The 16,930-nt window shown below is 40.4% G+C and overlaps 1 protein-coding gene across 2 annotated transcripts in view; it reads right to left on the reverse strand.

The window, feature by feature from the left end:
- UNC13C (unc-13 homolog C) overlaps positions 1-16,930 on the reverse strand; it is a 425,720-nt gene that overhangs the window by 287,504 nt on the left and 121,286 nt on the right. For both annotated transcript variants that reach the window (XM_075006542.1, XM_075006543.1), the window contains one exon: positions 12,916-13,135. In XM_075006542.1, coding sequence (XP_074862643.1) covers positions 12,916-13,135 — 220 coding nt within the window. The remainder of the gene's footprint in view (positions 1-12,915; positions 13,136-16,930) is intronic.

Here is a 16,930-nt window from a genome sequence, read left to right on the forward strand (position 1 = left end):
TGATAATACCTTGGTTAGCTTCACAGCTCAGAGTAGGGTGTGAGGACAAGGAAGTATCAGAGAGGTAGCCGTGTTAGTCTGTATCTTTGAGAGCTTGTGCTCCAAAATATCTGTTAGTCTGTAAGGTGCCACAGGACAAGGAAGGAAACTCAGCCCTGAGGAGAGTATGTGAAAATGGGGATGTGGCATTGCGCTCCATAGTGCGAATCTGTCAGCAGAACACCACCAGAAGCAGGTGTTCAATGCTAGGTCAAAAATTCTAGCAGCAGAGATGTGAGGTAACCGGGGTCACTGAGCAGGAATCACTGCAGGCATACATGTGATATGGAGACTGTCACAAAGGGCAGGACGGCAGACAAATACCAAGGTTTTCTAATCAATGAAACAGTAATGTTTTAGACATCTCTTGTTTTCATGACAGGCCCTAAGGGAATAGATGTTACTGGTTGTTGATATATACTACTGAATACTGTGGGCCAAATTCTGCAGTTACTCATTCCTTACTACAGCAAAACTGCCTTTGATTCCAGGGGGAGATTTGCCTGAGTTAGCCTGATAGGATCTGACCCTGGCTATGTCATTCCCCACTGACATCCATCCCAGTGAACATTTACTTATTTAAAATGCTGCTTTCTGCACTCTCCACCTGAGAGGTATGCTTTGTTTTCATAAAGGCCCAGGCGGGAATAACCCATGTAACCTAACAACAGACCTCACTCCAACCTGGGCAGCATAATTTAGAACTCTCAGTCTAATCCTGCTGGCAACTGTGAGCAATCCTATTTCAGGTACACTTAAACTGACAAAGCTGCTTAAAATAGAGGATTAAAAGTTTCTCAAAACCAGAAAATGTGGGTGCCTGTGCAATGAAGCAAGTAATTTATTCAGGCTTTTTATAGCCCGCAGCCCACAAACCTCTCCTCCATAGCCAGTTTTAGCTACAGGCACTTAGAAATTAATACACTGGTTGAAGCACAGGAAATGGTTGCACCCTGCACTGGATAACGGAAAATACAATGAATATGATGGAGCCAAATTACGAGTATATTTATTAAATGTAGCAAATAATTGTCTATAGGTATTTATCATACAGCTTTGTGCACATCTCTGAAAAGCCACCTAACTCTGGCTCTGTGCTGGCTGGGGAGACCTGTCCATTTTCCAAGCTGCAGGAAAAAAGGTTTATTGAAGTAAAAGTATCCTGGAAGCCCTTAACATTATGCCATGTTTGCCTGAGGTAAATACATGAGGTTATATTACCATATGCTATACCAGCCCAGATATAATTAGCATAAGAAAAAATGTATAGAACATTGCAAAAAAGGTGTCACATTATTTAGTTACCTAGGGCAATAGGCTAATTTGTGAGAACATTCCCTGCATGCAAATCAAATACCAAAGACCATGTTTGCAGCCATTTTTGTTTGTTTTTCAATTTCTGATCTTCGGTGGTCAGATCTGCCATATAAACTGGTTGTCCGTCATAAGGAACTCTTTCAGTATTTTCTGTAACTCAGGGCAGCACCATCAGAAAGACCATTCACAGCTGCACGGCTCTTTTGACATTTCCAAACTATGTGTAACTCCAGGTTGCACCTCTCAAACCTGGAGTGCTCTCATCTGGCAGCAACTGTCATCTGGCAAGACAATGGATGCTACTGAATTAGAGATCCCCGCCTGAGAGGCTGCTATGAGAAGGGCAGGCAGGAGCCCGCTGATAAAGGGGCTGGCTGTCTTGTGCAGGGGAAACCAGGGGTTTCTGTTTGTGGCGCCAGCTCCCCAGCAGAGGAATCAGCTTCCTGTGCCAGTTCCCTACCTGGAGCTGGCATCCCATCCAGCTTCCTGTGTGGGTTCCCCAGCCTGGAGCCAACAGCCCGCAGGGGCTTGTGCTGGCTCCCTGGCCAGGGCTGGAGCTGGCTGCCTGGTTTCCTGTGTGGGAGCTGGGGCTGGAGCCAGCAGCCTGGCTGGGGCTTTTCCCAGCTGGGGCTGGATCCGCAGCCATGCAGGGTCAGGCTGGCAGTATCAGCCCAGCAGTAGCCAGCTGCAGTAAGGGGGGCACTAGGACTGAGAGGGGGCGGGGGCAGGGGACCTCCCCTTGTCTGGCAAATTCCCTTGTTCATGATGGCTCAGGTCCTGAGGGTGCTGGACGAGGGAGGACCTGTATTATCTAATTACCCTTCCTCACACAATACTTGAGGAATACATGGAAGTACATAAGGTATCATTACTTTTATTGTTACAATAGGCAAAACTAAAACAAAATGAGGTTAAGTCATTTGCTCTGCAATTAAAATTCAGGAGTTCTAGCTCTGTGCTTACTGTGCTGGAAGACAATTCCTCATCCACAATGCCATCAGATGCTACTCTTTTATTTCAGTATTTTTCATTAAATTTCTCTCAGGCTGTCATGACTCAAGAAGAGACTATCCATACAACAGCTAGGGAAGGGTTTTCTGTCAGCATGGGAACCACACTGGAGTCTTATCTAATCTTTAGGGTGAATCCTCTGTTTATTATTTATTATACATATTGTGCTTGAAAGATGTTAGGCACTTACAGAGCAGCAAAGACACAGATACATTTATGGGCAAATGGGAGGCTTGATTTGATCCACTGCACAAGGTTGGAAAGGCAATGGCTGGGTTGAGAGGGGAATGCCAGAGGCTGAATTCCATGGCATACGTGACACAGCAGCATAATCTTCTATGTTTTCTATAGCTTGAGAATCCACGAAAACCTCTGTGGCTGGTACTGATAAATATGTGGTTTTTGAATGATGAAGAATAAAATTCCAGTGATCAAAGATTTCCAACTGAAAAAATTAGACGTTCTTGGAAAAATAATCCTTAAGCACACAACAGTTAAGTGCCAATAGAAAACAAAAAGCCAGCTGGAGAGACCTCAAGTGATTTCAGATTTTATAGAGGAGGTGAAAGATGACTCTTGAAGTGCTTCAACAACATGATGAATATTCAACTTTGACCTTACTTGTCTTTTTTGCTAGACATCAAAGCAACACGTACCATTATCTGTCAATGTCTTTCATTAATAAGCACAGACTAGGAAAATCATTGGGATGTAATAATAAATCATGGATAAATTTAAGGTGGCAGTAGTGAATCACTGTAGAAACTCATGCTTATTTTCCAGGCAATCCAGATAAAATTGGACATATAGATTAACTATCACAAATTTGCAATTGCCAAGCCGTATTGTAGAATCTAATGAAACTACTCTTACATCATGTGATACTACCAGTCCATCAACAGCCCTGTCCATGCATTATTGATGTAAGTCATTTAAAGAATACAATAGGCTACGTTGTTCAATAAGATTAACAAGCCCCCCACCCAACCCAACATTGTCAGAGATTAATTCTGACTTATACTGTACCTACTTCTAAAATCATCATCTTGGTGAAGGTGAGAAGCTTAATGAATAAAGATAATTGATTTTGTATTTTAACCCTTCTAGGATCATTCTGGTATAATGACCTTCCTGCACTGGTTATCTAAACCCCCTTCTAGCAGGCAGTAATCCACACTAGAAAGCATTATATAAAACCAAAATGTACAGCTCATAAAACAGTCCATCATAGCATCAGATTGTCAGTTAGCCAGATTGTCTGGCAGGGTGCTAAAGAGAAACCCTAGGCCAAATTCACAGATTATGTATGGGCATGGCTCCACTAAGGTCAGATCTGCTGAGGCTTTGGCCTTTCATTGTATAGGATTGCTAATTATAGCCGCCTCTCACACACACACATACACACCAGCAAAAAGCAGCATGGAATTGGCACTGAATTCAGAAAGAAATTTAAGATTTTCTTTTCTGAGTGATTGCATGTCACTTATGAAACTTTAACATTTCTTTTGAACCTAAAAGATATATTGTGTAAGAACCTAGTTTTCAAATGCACAGTAGAATGTTCAAAGCCTGTATTTGAGGACTTGGACCTACATCTGGGCAGCCAAAATTGATATTTGGGTACTCACAGAACCCACAATTGATCTGCAGGGCTCAAAATATCCAAGACTGTATCTTTTACATGGATTTAATTTTTATACCTATAGCTTACATTGTAGGTGTTGTGCAAAACTGTTCATATCTGACCTAGAAGAGGAAGGAGCGACTCCATAGTGGAATACACTTTATCTTAGATGTGGGTGCCTATTGTTAGTTTCATGATTTTATCAAGTGCTTAGACAGCATGCTGATGCATATGGCATAAGTATGAACTGAACACTAGGTCCCAGTGTGATGCTGTGGCAAAACAAACAACAAAACACCTCACTAACACAGTTTTGTATGTATGATGGATTGGACAGGTGTTATTACCGCCGTATGCAGTAAACTCTTATTCAGCAGCCCTGGGACTGGGAGGTTGCCAGATATTTAAATATTCTGGGTAATAGAGAGGTATACCTAGCAATGCATAACACTAAAGAAAAAGATTAAATATTAAGAAACAAAAAAAAAAGTATGTAAAATACTTTACTTACCAACAACCATAGTATTGTACACTGCAAACTTATACCATATTTGCTGTATCAATTTGTATTTACTTTCATTATACTGTACCTATGGAAGATGTAACTAAAATTTACTTATGGTTAAAATGTTGGGTTTTTTTAGACTTCCAGATGATAGATTGCTGGTTAAGACAGCGTTTACTGTATTTGGCACTGGTGAGACCCACATTAATGGAAAAGAACCATAGAACTGGAAGGGACCGTTAGAGGTCATCCAGTCCAGTCCCCTGTATTCACAGCAGGACCTATCACCATCTCTATCATCCCTGACTGATGTTTATCTAACCTGTCCCTAAGCACATGAAAGCTGTTTCCGTGAAATACATTTGCAGCTCCAACAATATTCAAACTCACAATGACTGGTTTACAAGGCCCATGCTCTAAGCACTGAACTCCCTCTTCTGACTAATGCCACAGCCCACTCTCATATCCACAATTTTTAAAAAGATGTTGGAAACTGGGGAGGATTTAGTACAGAGCTGCAAGGATGATTTGTGGTGGGAAAAACAGGCCTTCCCACAACAACTGGAGATTAAAGGACTCACTCTCATTAGCTAATAGAAAGGTTAAGGGGCATCTTCATTAGGGTTCATAACAACTCACATAGGGAGAAGATTTCTGAGGCTAGAAAGCTCTCTAATCAAGAAGACAAAGCCATAACAAGAGAAAATGGCTGGAAAGTGAAGTCAAGTTTAAGCAGTGAGAGTGTGTCTATGCTAGGAACTAACTTCGAAGTTAGGCACTACTTTGAAGTAGTCTGCAGAGGGTCTACGTATGTTTTCCCTTAATTCAAACTTAACCTCAAAGACAGGAGCCAACTTTGAAGTCCTAACTCCATTCCTGGGAATGGAGTAGTGCCCTACTTTGAAGTTTAACTTCAAAGTAGAGTGTGTGTAGACACTCAACTTCAAAGTTGTACTTCAAAGTAAGCAACTTTGAAGTTATTTCTGTAATGTAGACATGGCCTGAGGGTAATTAACTGGTGGAACAGCATACCAACTCTTCATTGAAAGTCAATGGAATTTGTAATCTTAAGTCCCTTGAATGTGCTTGGAAATGCTACTTTATATGGCCTATACTGTATTTCACAACAGACTGGGTGGTGCCTTCTGACCTTAAAATCTAGGAAATAAAATGACAGATTGACAGTTTATGTAAAAAAAAAAAAAAAAGACAAGACAAGACTATTATTATAACTACAGTCTAATTCTAGAAGCTTGTACCAGGTGTAATTGTTAAAAATCAAGTATACCAAATGTTTGTGCATTTGTGACTGTGGTGTTAACAAATGACACACAGTCCTCTATGATGGGCAGAGATGGAGGAACAGACAAGGATATTAATGCCAGGACAGGAAAAGCAAGAGCTGCATTCAAGACTCTTTGTCCCATAAGAAGTTCACAAATAATACCTGTCAAGACAAAACTGCGGATCCTCAACACAAATGTGAAGAGAGTACTCTTCTATGGATGTGAGACCTGGCATACTAAAAACTCTCCAAATTATAAGCTACAGACAGTCATAAACACATGCCTGAGGTACATCCTTCACATCGGATGGCAAGACTTTGTCACAAATGAGCGTTGGAACAGAGCAGGACAAGAACCACGTGATGTTCAAAAGAAGAAAAAGAAAGTGGGGATGGCTGGACCACACTCACAGACAACCATCATCCAGCATAGTCTGTCAAGCTCTCAAATGGAACCCACAAGAAAAATGCAAAAGAGGAAGATCTTGGACAATGTGGAGAAGATCTACTGAGATTAAAAGACAACAACTGGGGTACTCCTGGAGTCAGCTAGTTCTGTCCTAAAACAGAGTGAAGTGGAGGAGACTTGTATATGACCTATGCTCCATCCAGAGTTCAAGGGTTTAAGAGAAGTAAGTCAAGTCAAGTCAAGTCATTTCCTCTGATAAAAAAAAATGGAGTGGAAAAACGGAATCCAGGGGTTATATCACATAATGGGGAGTGGGAAGGAGGAGGAAGAAGGGGAAAAAAGGTTAGCTGTCACTAACAGGACCAGTTAATGAAGCAAAGTAGGATGTGTCCCATTCCTGTGAATATCAAAGTGGTGGAATTGCCCTTGTATTGCACAAGATAGTTAAGATCTCTGTTCAGTCCCAGAGTAAATGTGTCAAATTTGTAAATAAATTCCAATTCAGATGTCTCTCTCTGTAATCTTGTGGTACAAAAATCTTTTAGAGAAGAATGGATATTTTTTGTAAAAGAACAGATATTTTAACTCCATTATTGAATGTTCAGGGAGGTTAAAGTGTTCCCCTATAGATTTATGCGTATTCTAATGCCAGATGTCAGGTTTATGGCCATTCATCCTTTGGTGCAGAGACTGTCTGGTTTGTCCCATTGTAAGGTGGACCAATCTAGGTTGTGGGCAGGAGAGAAGAAACCTGCAACTTTATGGGCTAAGGTCATGTGCTCTACTGCATGAGCTAAAAGCCAGGTGTCTCTCAGCTAAGGCTGTGGAGCAGAGATTTAACTCTCTCTTGCTCGTTGTCTCAGTGCCTCTGGGGTTATATAAGGTGCCATAGCAGTGAATCAACCCTGTGGCATGATACAGAAAGAGCCCTGAAACATGCTTAATTTGAAGCACACCAATAGCCTTACTGATTGAAATGTTATTTCCCACCATATAAAAAGTGACAGCAAATTTGTTTTAGTACTTAAGTTGATTCTCAAGGAAAAGTCTCTGTGGCCAATCTCCCTACCAAGCTCTCTGGATCAAGTGGGCAAAATTTGCAAGAGGATTAATATTTGGTGGCTGAATCTTAGATTGGTCTACATTTATTCTCCCTTCAAGGCATATCAGCCAGTTCTCAGTTGCTACTGTACAGATATCTATAAATGGACACAAGACAGAAAGTTCAGATCTGAGCTCACTCAAAATCAGTGATGGCTGGATTTGAGGCATCACTGCATAACGTCACTATTATCCTATGTGGTGTCGTAGAACTGGTGACCATACCAAAGAAATTAAGATCAATGTCACTTCAAGTTTCTAGGCCAACTCTGAGGCCCAGAAGCAGAATTCAGAAAAGGCATAGAATGGGCAGGGGTCATTGCTGTCAGGGGTCTTTCGGGAAGAGATGGATTAACAGAAGACATTTGGTAAAAGAGGAGGCGGCATCTTGGCTACCAATAATAGGCATCCTTCCATAGGCACTGACTTCCCCTCTAGCTTGGGGGTGGCTCATCTCCTTCTCCACCCCAGCTCCAACTTTATTTCCCTCCCTTCCCACAAGCCTCTGCCCTCTTCCCGTCTCTGTTCTGTCCTCATTCCACCCTTTTCCCCAGTCCTGCCCACCTCACCTCTATTTCAACCCTTCCCCACAAGATCCCACTCTGCTTCTTCCCACCCCCTACACTTTCCTCCGAGCACACTCTGTGCCTGCTCCTCCCACTCCCTCCCATAAATTTGCTGTTTGTGGTGCTCCAGAAGGGCTGGAAGGTCAACAGTGGGTCACAGTGGGGTCTCCAGTGGGTGAGAGACATGGCGGCAGGGTGGGAGTGAGGGAGCTTGGCTGCCATTGGGTGCTCTGCACACACTAATTTTTCCCTGTAGGTGCTCCAGCCCTGGAGCATCCACAGAGCTGGCGGCTATGCATTCTTACAAGCAAAAGGGGGTGTCATGAAAGGCAACAAGTCAAGAAGATGGTGCAAGCACCCATTTAATCTATAATGCCCACCGCAATATTTTACTTCAAATAAAGTTAAATTGAAATGTTCTGAGTGCACATTCGTTCTGACAAAGGAGCGAATCTGCTCTGCTAGGATTTTTTTTCTTATGTAAGCTAAAAATGCTTCTGAACAATGGATGAGAACATGTTGCCTCTGCCTTCCCAGAGCTACACATAGAAGATTTTCCTCTTCCAAGAAGGAAAAGAAGCACTAAACCTTCTAGTAATACCTTCTTTCTGAACAAGGAGGACAAATCTACTCAGCACCTAAGATCCACACATAGTATTTGTAGGATATGACTATTGTTCCCAGTGCTCTTTATGTCCTTGCAGTGCCTTGGAAGAGGATGGGGATTTTAGAAGCAGGGGAAACTACTGGCATCAGAACTCCAAACTCAGCTGTACAAGATTCCCTGAAACAGGTGCAGATGGGATAGGCCTTTTAGATGTGCTGAGATCCACATTGTCATTCTCATCATCAATAACCATGGGCTCAGCGCCTGTTGGTGTCTGATGCCTTTCTCACTATTCCTTTCCATCTCTCCCTGCCCAGTGTACAGTGGCTTAATTTCTATAGACTAGCTCTGCACCAATCTATTATATCATCTACCCATTCTCTGTGGGGTCTGCCTCTCCTTTTCAAACCGTCCATTATGCCAGATACCAGGGCCTTGATTTTCTATTCATTGTTCATTCTCCAAATATGCCCAAAGAGTTGTAGCTTGTGTTTTTATACTCTTCTGCAGCAGGTTCTCTTTCGGCTTTATCTTTCTATATAATTCCTCATTGGTGACTTTCTGCATCTGTCCTATTCTCAGCATGTTTGTATAACAACTCCTTTCAAACACCAATATTCTTCTTTTCGAATCTTCCATTATCACCCATGTCTCACATCCGTATAACATACTGCTGAATACACGTTTCAAGATGCTCATCTTCGTTCCTAAGCTAATCACTTTGCCTTCCCAGATCTTATCTGTCATCTTCCAACTCGTTCCTGCTTTCCACTATTCTAGTGACTATTTCCTTCTTACAGTGTAGATCATGTGTTATGTTGCTCCCCAGATATGTGAACTTCTCTGCATTTTCTAGTTCAATACCATCAACACCAATCTTCCTTCCTATTTCCTTATCTCCAAATACCATTGTTTTTGTTTTATCCATATTCATAATCCATCCATACTACTTCCCTTCTTCGTTTGGCACCTGCACCATATTCGATAGCTTCTCCTCATCTTCTTCAATGATAACTATATCATCTGTGAACCTCAAGTTGTTAATTCTTTTTCTGTGCACAAATACCCTTTCCACCTCTTCCTTGATCTTGTCCATCACTCTCTCCAGATGCGTGATGAAGATGCATATGGACCTCCCAAAATCTGCAAGTTATGGTGCAAAAAACCCTGCCATTCTCTTAGGAGGCAAACCCCACACTCCTAATGGAACAATCTTGGAAAAATTCCATGAAGTGCAGTTTGTGGACTTTGCCCTATTCCTTTGGATTTTTCTGTGGGAGGGTGTGATCTGGATCTAATATTAACAACAATGGAAAAAGAGGCAAGCTAACGTGTTATGTACGGCAGCTTATGGTTGCTGGTTCTTTCTCTGATAGTTGACACATTACTTGCACATTTTGTGTTGCAAGCAGCATGATGTGACAGCAACTCTGTTTCATTTTTATGCTTGCAATCCAGAGCAGTACAAACCAAGTGATTCCCAAAAGACCTACTACATGAAATTACTACACAGAGCTGAAAGAGATCAATGGCCTGATACATAATTAATTATTTTAGATGGAGTCTTGAAATGTTGCTGGAATCAAATACATCAACTGGTCAAATGAGACTAGACAGCATCTGACACTTGCTGTATATTAACCAGTATGCACACTCCTTAGGTCACATACTGCCAAGAAAATAGAAGTTATGCATGCTTCTTAAAAGACATATTTGTTAGTATCCTGTTCACATCAAACATCGCTGAAACTTGAAAACAATGCTAGCAGCAGCCCTACTCTATACCATAATGCATCATCTTATAATATGACTTTCAACACAAAAAAACCCAAACGAGCCCTCTTTTTATCATGTTTAAAGTATACTAGCAACACGGGGCTTGTCTATACTTACCCCCAACTTTGCCAGGGGCATGTTGATCAGGGCGGTGGGAGATTACTAATGAAAGTGCTGCAGTGAATACGAAGCACTTCATCAGGGTAATTGTCCCCTGCGGCAACTTTGAAGTGTCAAACTTTGAAGTGCCGGCATGCGTGTAGCTGTGGGCACTTCTAAGTTGGGGGTTTACTGTATCTGCTACACACATGACGACACTTCGACATTTAACATTTTGAAGTTGCCGCCAAGGAGAATTATTAGTAATCTCCTGTCACCCTGATTAACATGCCCCCTTCGAAGTTGGGGGCAAGTGTAGATCCACTCACGATGTCATTCAAGACTGTACCTAGTTCAGATTCAACCATAATGTGGAACCAATGTTAGGTACAGTTTGATTTGCAAATTCTCCATTACGCTATGGCCTCTTTGAGTCTGTGCATCTGGCCATGACAATTCAATTCCCCTGATGGAATATCTGGCTGTTGTAAAGCTAGAAAAGCATACCTATGGCTATGTCTACACTAAGGAAAGTTGACTGCAGATACAGTAAACCTCTGACTTATGCATAGGTTGCATGACTGAGCAACCAAACCTAAGTCAAAATTTCCATAAGTTGGGATGGGTCCCCCTTCCTTGCTGTGGCAGGTAGCCCAGAGCCAGGCCCAGAAGCACTGGTCAATTTCCCTCCTGTGGTGGGGAGCCAGAAACTGACAGCCTTATTTTGTTTTTTGCTTTTTGCTTTTTTGTCTTTCTCCCAGAGACACTGCAGCAGAGAGACTTTTAAAGAGGTCTGCACTTTTAATTACACTCTGTACTTTTGCGGATCAAGTTGATGGAAAATCCACCTAACTGATGTGTAATATTTATTATATCAGGCCACATGTATTCATTAAAATTCTTTCATTAGATCTACTCCAAACAACAGATTTCTCAATGGGAGAACTCCTGCATCTTTACCGCTGGTGCATACATAAGTATTTATTTCTGTTGGGCTACAAATGCAAGCAACAGAATATCAGTTTCCTAAAATTGAGTTACAGTCCAAAATACATTCACAGGAAAATTTCAAATGATTTTTTTTTAGTAGCAAGTCACAAGTAAAACTGGACTTTGAATGAAAAAATATCACAACGTGTTGAAATTAAAAAACACTCATTTTCCATATCCTCACTACCTTTCTAATAGATTCAGGGCAGCACAGAGTAACATATACTGATTTATAACACTGAAATATAAAAGTAAGAATGGTTAATAGAAAGATTAAGAACTTTGATAGCCATATTTTAATGATCTGCTTTGTGTATAGAAAATGAGGACAGATGAGGTAACAATTAAGGTAAGCCCTTGCTGGAATATGTGTACTTTTCCCAGTTCTTCTTTTACATAGCGTTGCTAATCTTCTTAATATATCATTGCTAACAGAATAAAGTTATGTCATGCTGGAAGATGTAAGTAAAAGATATAGAAATAGGTAATGAGAAATACCATTCCCCGCCCTTTTCTGGGAAAAGCCAAGGCAGGTTGGCACAAAATCATGACCCAGAAACTGCAAAACCACCAGGAAAAAAGAAGATGTTGGATAACTGAAGTTTGTGCATGTGTAATATGTGGGTTAATGTGCTAAAATTCCTTTAAATAAAGATTAAGTAATCTGCAATATCATAACTATAGAAACACCAGATGAGAAACTGAAGAACAAGACTGAAGGACCAGACATAGGGTTCTGAGAAGGTGAGGACTATCATGTAAGATGAAAAAAACAGTGGTAACTTGGTACCATTTACCAATTTTGTCTTGTCAATTACTATTTGTCTGACATATATATACCTCCAGACACTATAAGTGACAATAATTCTGTCTGAAATAGCACAAAGGGGAAAATTGATTAAGCCTTAATTGGGTAAACTTGTGACTCAGGCTGCTTCTACACATGCCACCTCCCATCAGAGGTGGCATGGTAATGTGGTAATATGAAGCAGGCTAATGAGGTGCTAATGAGCAAATTCAGTGCCTCATTAGCGTAATTGCAGCCATTCAAGTTTCAAAGTGCAGACTTCAAATTGGAGATTGACAGTGTAGATGGGGGTAGCTTCGAGATAAGTGCCCCATTTAGACATTCCCTTACTCTGATCTAGTTTTGTGTGAGTAAGGGAATGTTGAAGTGGGGCGCTTATTTTGAAGCTGCCTTCATCTACACAGTCCATCTGCAATTTAAAGTCTGCACTTTGAAATTCGCATGGCTGCCATTACTCTGATGAGGAGCTGAATATGCACGTTAGCGCTTCATAAGCCTGCTTCAAATTGCCTCATTACCATGTCACCTCCTCCAGGAGGTAGCATGTGTAGAAGCAGCCTCAGTTCCCCAATTTTTAATCCCAATGATTACAATTAACAACTTTTTACTGTGGCCACTCAGAGAGAGTCCTTATTTCATGTAAATAAGCACAGTTCTACTGATTTCACCAAGTGAGGCTCCGGCCCTTTACTTCAGTGGGTACCTGCCAGCACATACAGTATGTCAAAAGCATGAAGCATGAAGCATTGTGAAAAGTCAGCTGCCACAAAATACTCACTTTGCAAACAGTCAGCATTTAGGAGGTCTTGGCACTTCTCATGACATTTGACACCACATTCAGTGCATCTCATGCCTTGCCTGGCTATGCCCCAAAGGAGACCTTCGCATTCGTAACAGTAGGTGGGAGTTGTAGCTGTCCACACTTCGAAGTTATGGGGAGTGGTTGATGACATTGGATAGATTAGAGCCTGCAATGTCTTTTTGAAAACATGCATTTTCTGTTGGAAGGGATGAGGAAAAAATCAATAAAAGGCATCTTAGATTTCAATGTTCTTTCACATGAGTGAACTACTGTTAAAATCCTCATAAAATACATCACAACTTTGCAGAATATGAAATTTGAAATCAAATAACACATTCCTCAGCAAAAAACTAATTTTACTCATGTCACCTCTTACTTTCAAGAGCAGGTTTCCTAGATGATCTCATTTAACTGATTATATCAACAGCAGCATTAAGGTATATTCAATCAGTCAATTATATTTTCAACATAGAGTCCAATATAATTCATTTTTTTCATCTTGATGGCAGAGATGGAAAAAAATCATTAGCATTACATTTGCAAATACATTTTAAGCAATTACCTTAAATATAGGGCTCCTGAATATTTATATGCTTCCTACAGGGACTTGTCTGACTATACACATTGCATGGAATGTATCTCTATTATGTAGAAAGTGACTTCTCTTAAATCCCATTTCTGCATTATCTTCCCATCCGGCTGAAGAAGGAATGTTTCATGAGTTCCAGTTTTGGCAGTTTTCCCACAGTACTGAGTGTACCACTCTTATTTTATGAGTTAGGAGTGTTTCCAAATCAAACTCCAAAAATGAACACAGATTTTGGGCAGCTTTGGATCAACATCCAAATTTTGCTGCTCATGACCACCTCTGGTCAAAAATGATCAACAACACGATAATTAGCAGAGCAAAGAAGCTGAGATCAAGCTCATTAGTGCCAAAAGCCAGTTAACACTGATGATCTTGCCCGGCAGGCTTGTTTATAAAATAAGGGCATAAAACGCTATGGTTTCCATATAAAACACCCCTTGCTATTAAATTTACTCAGCTTTGTATGCTAACTTCAGTTTTGTTAGGTACTGAGTGCTCCTTAGTTTCACTGATTTCCATGAGAATAGAGGCAGTTCCATGGGTCTCAAGTAATGCTCAGCACTACACAGGATCAGGCTCCAACTCTGCTTCTTTGATTAAATGTATCTGCCTGACAGCATACTACTAAGCATTATAATCTTGTCTGCTTCTAAATAAGTTAAGTAACTCTACTGTGAAGGAGGAGCACTCATCTCAGAGACAGCTATCCTGCTGGTTTGCTTGTGAAAATGTACCGTGAGAAAGAGCTGAGGGTCTGGAAGTGGGACAAGGTAAGATTCTGTGGCTGGGAAGGAAAGGGAAAAAACATTTTAATATTAAAGCTACGTATTAAATGTGGCTCAAAGAAGTGATCAGGAGGATTGGAGCTGAAGCGCTTTTCACTTCACCATATGAATTTAAGTTTTTGTTGACACTTTCACATATTTAATCTACTTACACCCGCCTGAATTCTGAGAAGAGTAGCTCTGTAAGCAAGAGGGGGTTAGCATTTAGAATGAAGCAAGATGGGAAGATGTTTTTAGGGCTCGTGAGGTTGGATATACATATTGCCCTTAAATGTGGGAAAATGTTGACAATAATAAATAGTCCCATATTTTCAGGAGCACATATATAGACTTCTAGTAACAAGACAGCTGCACAGTCAATACCATCACATAATGTCTCAGAAGAAAAAAAACATCACCAGCTGTGGGGGGGCACTTAATATTCATGAGCTGACTAACTCATAATCTGAGACATATATTTCATAGTTCTCCCTCTCTCTTGTTTACACACACACACATGATTACTGGCTGATGAAGTCTCACTCCCTGGTGAATCTTGAAGCAGGGATACAATTCTGTATTAAATTCTTTGGGTCAGCTCCCTAGCTGTCATTAATCAGCCTAGCTTCATGGACATCAAGGAAGCGGTGACCATTTTTAGCAGCTATGGAGGCAAGGTTAATTTAAAAAAAACAAACACCTCATTACTTGAACCAAATAATGAGTTATGCCAAAGTAACTGAAAGAAGTCACCTTTCTCTCTCTTCATGTCTCTGTTCCCTGCTTGCCAATGCAAGCTTTCCAACCTGGAGACTTACTCTGCCTTTCAAAAATCTAATTTTTCATTGTGAGATTGAGCCCCAGCCTTCACTCTGCCATTTAAACAAGCCTTGATTGCTTGTTTTTCCCAGAAACACTTTATGTGCTTCTTCCATTATGCTTAGATAAAACGCCCCACCCGCAACTGAAAATATATAACCTGTCTTTATTTTAATTTCTCCCTGAAACTTAGGTGATGTCTACAAGTCAGAGACACTGGTGTCTGGTATAGGTTAGCCAGATAATCAGCTGTGGCCACTGAGACAGCTGTTTTGACTAATTTATGCCATCACACTTTTCTCTATTATACTTCTGACTCCTCTTCCCTTCCCCTGTTTGCCTGCCACACATTGTCTAAAGTATTTCCTGAAACTTTTCTGGATCCAAGGCTGCTTTTGTGTTAGTACATTGCCAAACAGGATGGGACCCAAGCACCAGTTGTGGATCTTGAATTGTTACTATGATACAAATATAGGCAATAATAAATGACCATGGAAACTTAAATAAGTTACTTGTTGCATCCTCATGGTAATTGGTACAATATGCAGCCTTGCTGTGCAAAACTGGGCAGAAAGGCAGCTCTGGTTCAAACCCATGTGATCTAAATAATTCTAGGACTCTTAGGAGACTATGGAGTGTGAACCTCAGTAAATGAACACAGAAAACAATTGGAATGAATAGCTGTGACTGAAAATGTTGGTACAGGTGGGACAGCGCAGTGCAAAGCAGTTAAGGAAGTGTCTCTACAAAATTTTTCTATGCCGCCCTGCCTGGGTCAGGTCTTCTTTCAGGTGGTAGTTCCTTTAAAGCTGCCCTAACTTTCATTGGTAGATAGAGAATAACTAGGAGCTCCTCTGCTGGCTATGATCGCTAAAACACATGTTCCATGCCTTCTCCTTCTGCTATTTCTGGAATGTGCCTTTTACAGGCACTGAGGTTAAAAAGAAAACTTCAAGAACATCACAGATTAAATGTATACAGTAGTGTTGATTAATCACAATTCACAGAAAAGACCAACTCTTTGAAACTTCCTTTGCAGTTTTATTACTATAATACCTATATAATCTGATTAGTCCCTCGGTGCAAATCCTGTCCTACCTTTTACCTTACAAAATTCCATTAATATATATTTCATTTGCAAGATTTGGACCATAGCACCATGTAAAGAAATCAAATTAAACTGTAGTAGTCCTTGAAAGAAACACACCATACAGAAATAGCACAAAAGCCAGTAACCCATGTTTTGTTTTTTGTTGTTTTACATCAGATTATTATATAAAAGTCAAACGTTTAAAAAAATTTGTCTGAATAACTGCTTTACAAAAGTTGTGTCTTTGAAATTAAAAATGAATTTACTCATATTTAGTAAAAGACATTATAACATTATGAATGATATTTGTGCATGTGTTTGGTAATGCAGCTTCTTGCTAAACAATAACAAGAATTCAATGACTTCTCTGCTATTTAACATGCCACAAAAGGATAATTATATATACCTTATTATCTGATCCTCAGAATGCTTTCATCTGTAATAGTATTCTCTACTAATCAATTGTGTATATTTATAGAGCTCCAGTCACAGCAATATCTAAATATTGTTGATGTATAGGAAAATCCTCCAGAACAGAAAAATTATCTTTCTATTCTCCTTATTGAAGATAATTTCACTCAAGCATTATTTCACGTTTTCGTACTTTCCATTACTTTTCATGAAAGGACAAAAACAAATAGTTATGCTTCCAATTAGCAATATTTTGAGCACCAGTGATTTCTGACAGACCTGTAGCTTTATGGTTCTATGGGGTTCAGTAAAGCAGTT

The sequence above is a fragment of the Carettochelys insculpta genome, chromosome 12 (genome assembly GCF_033958435.1).
Source record: "Carettochelys insculpta isolate YL-2023 chromosome 12, ASM3395843v1, whole genome shotgun sequence".
Lineage (NCBI taxonomy): Eukaryota > Metazoa > Chordata > Testudines > Carettochelyidae > Carettochelys > Carettochelys insculpta.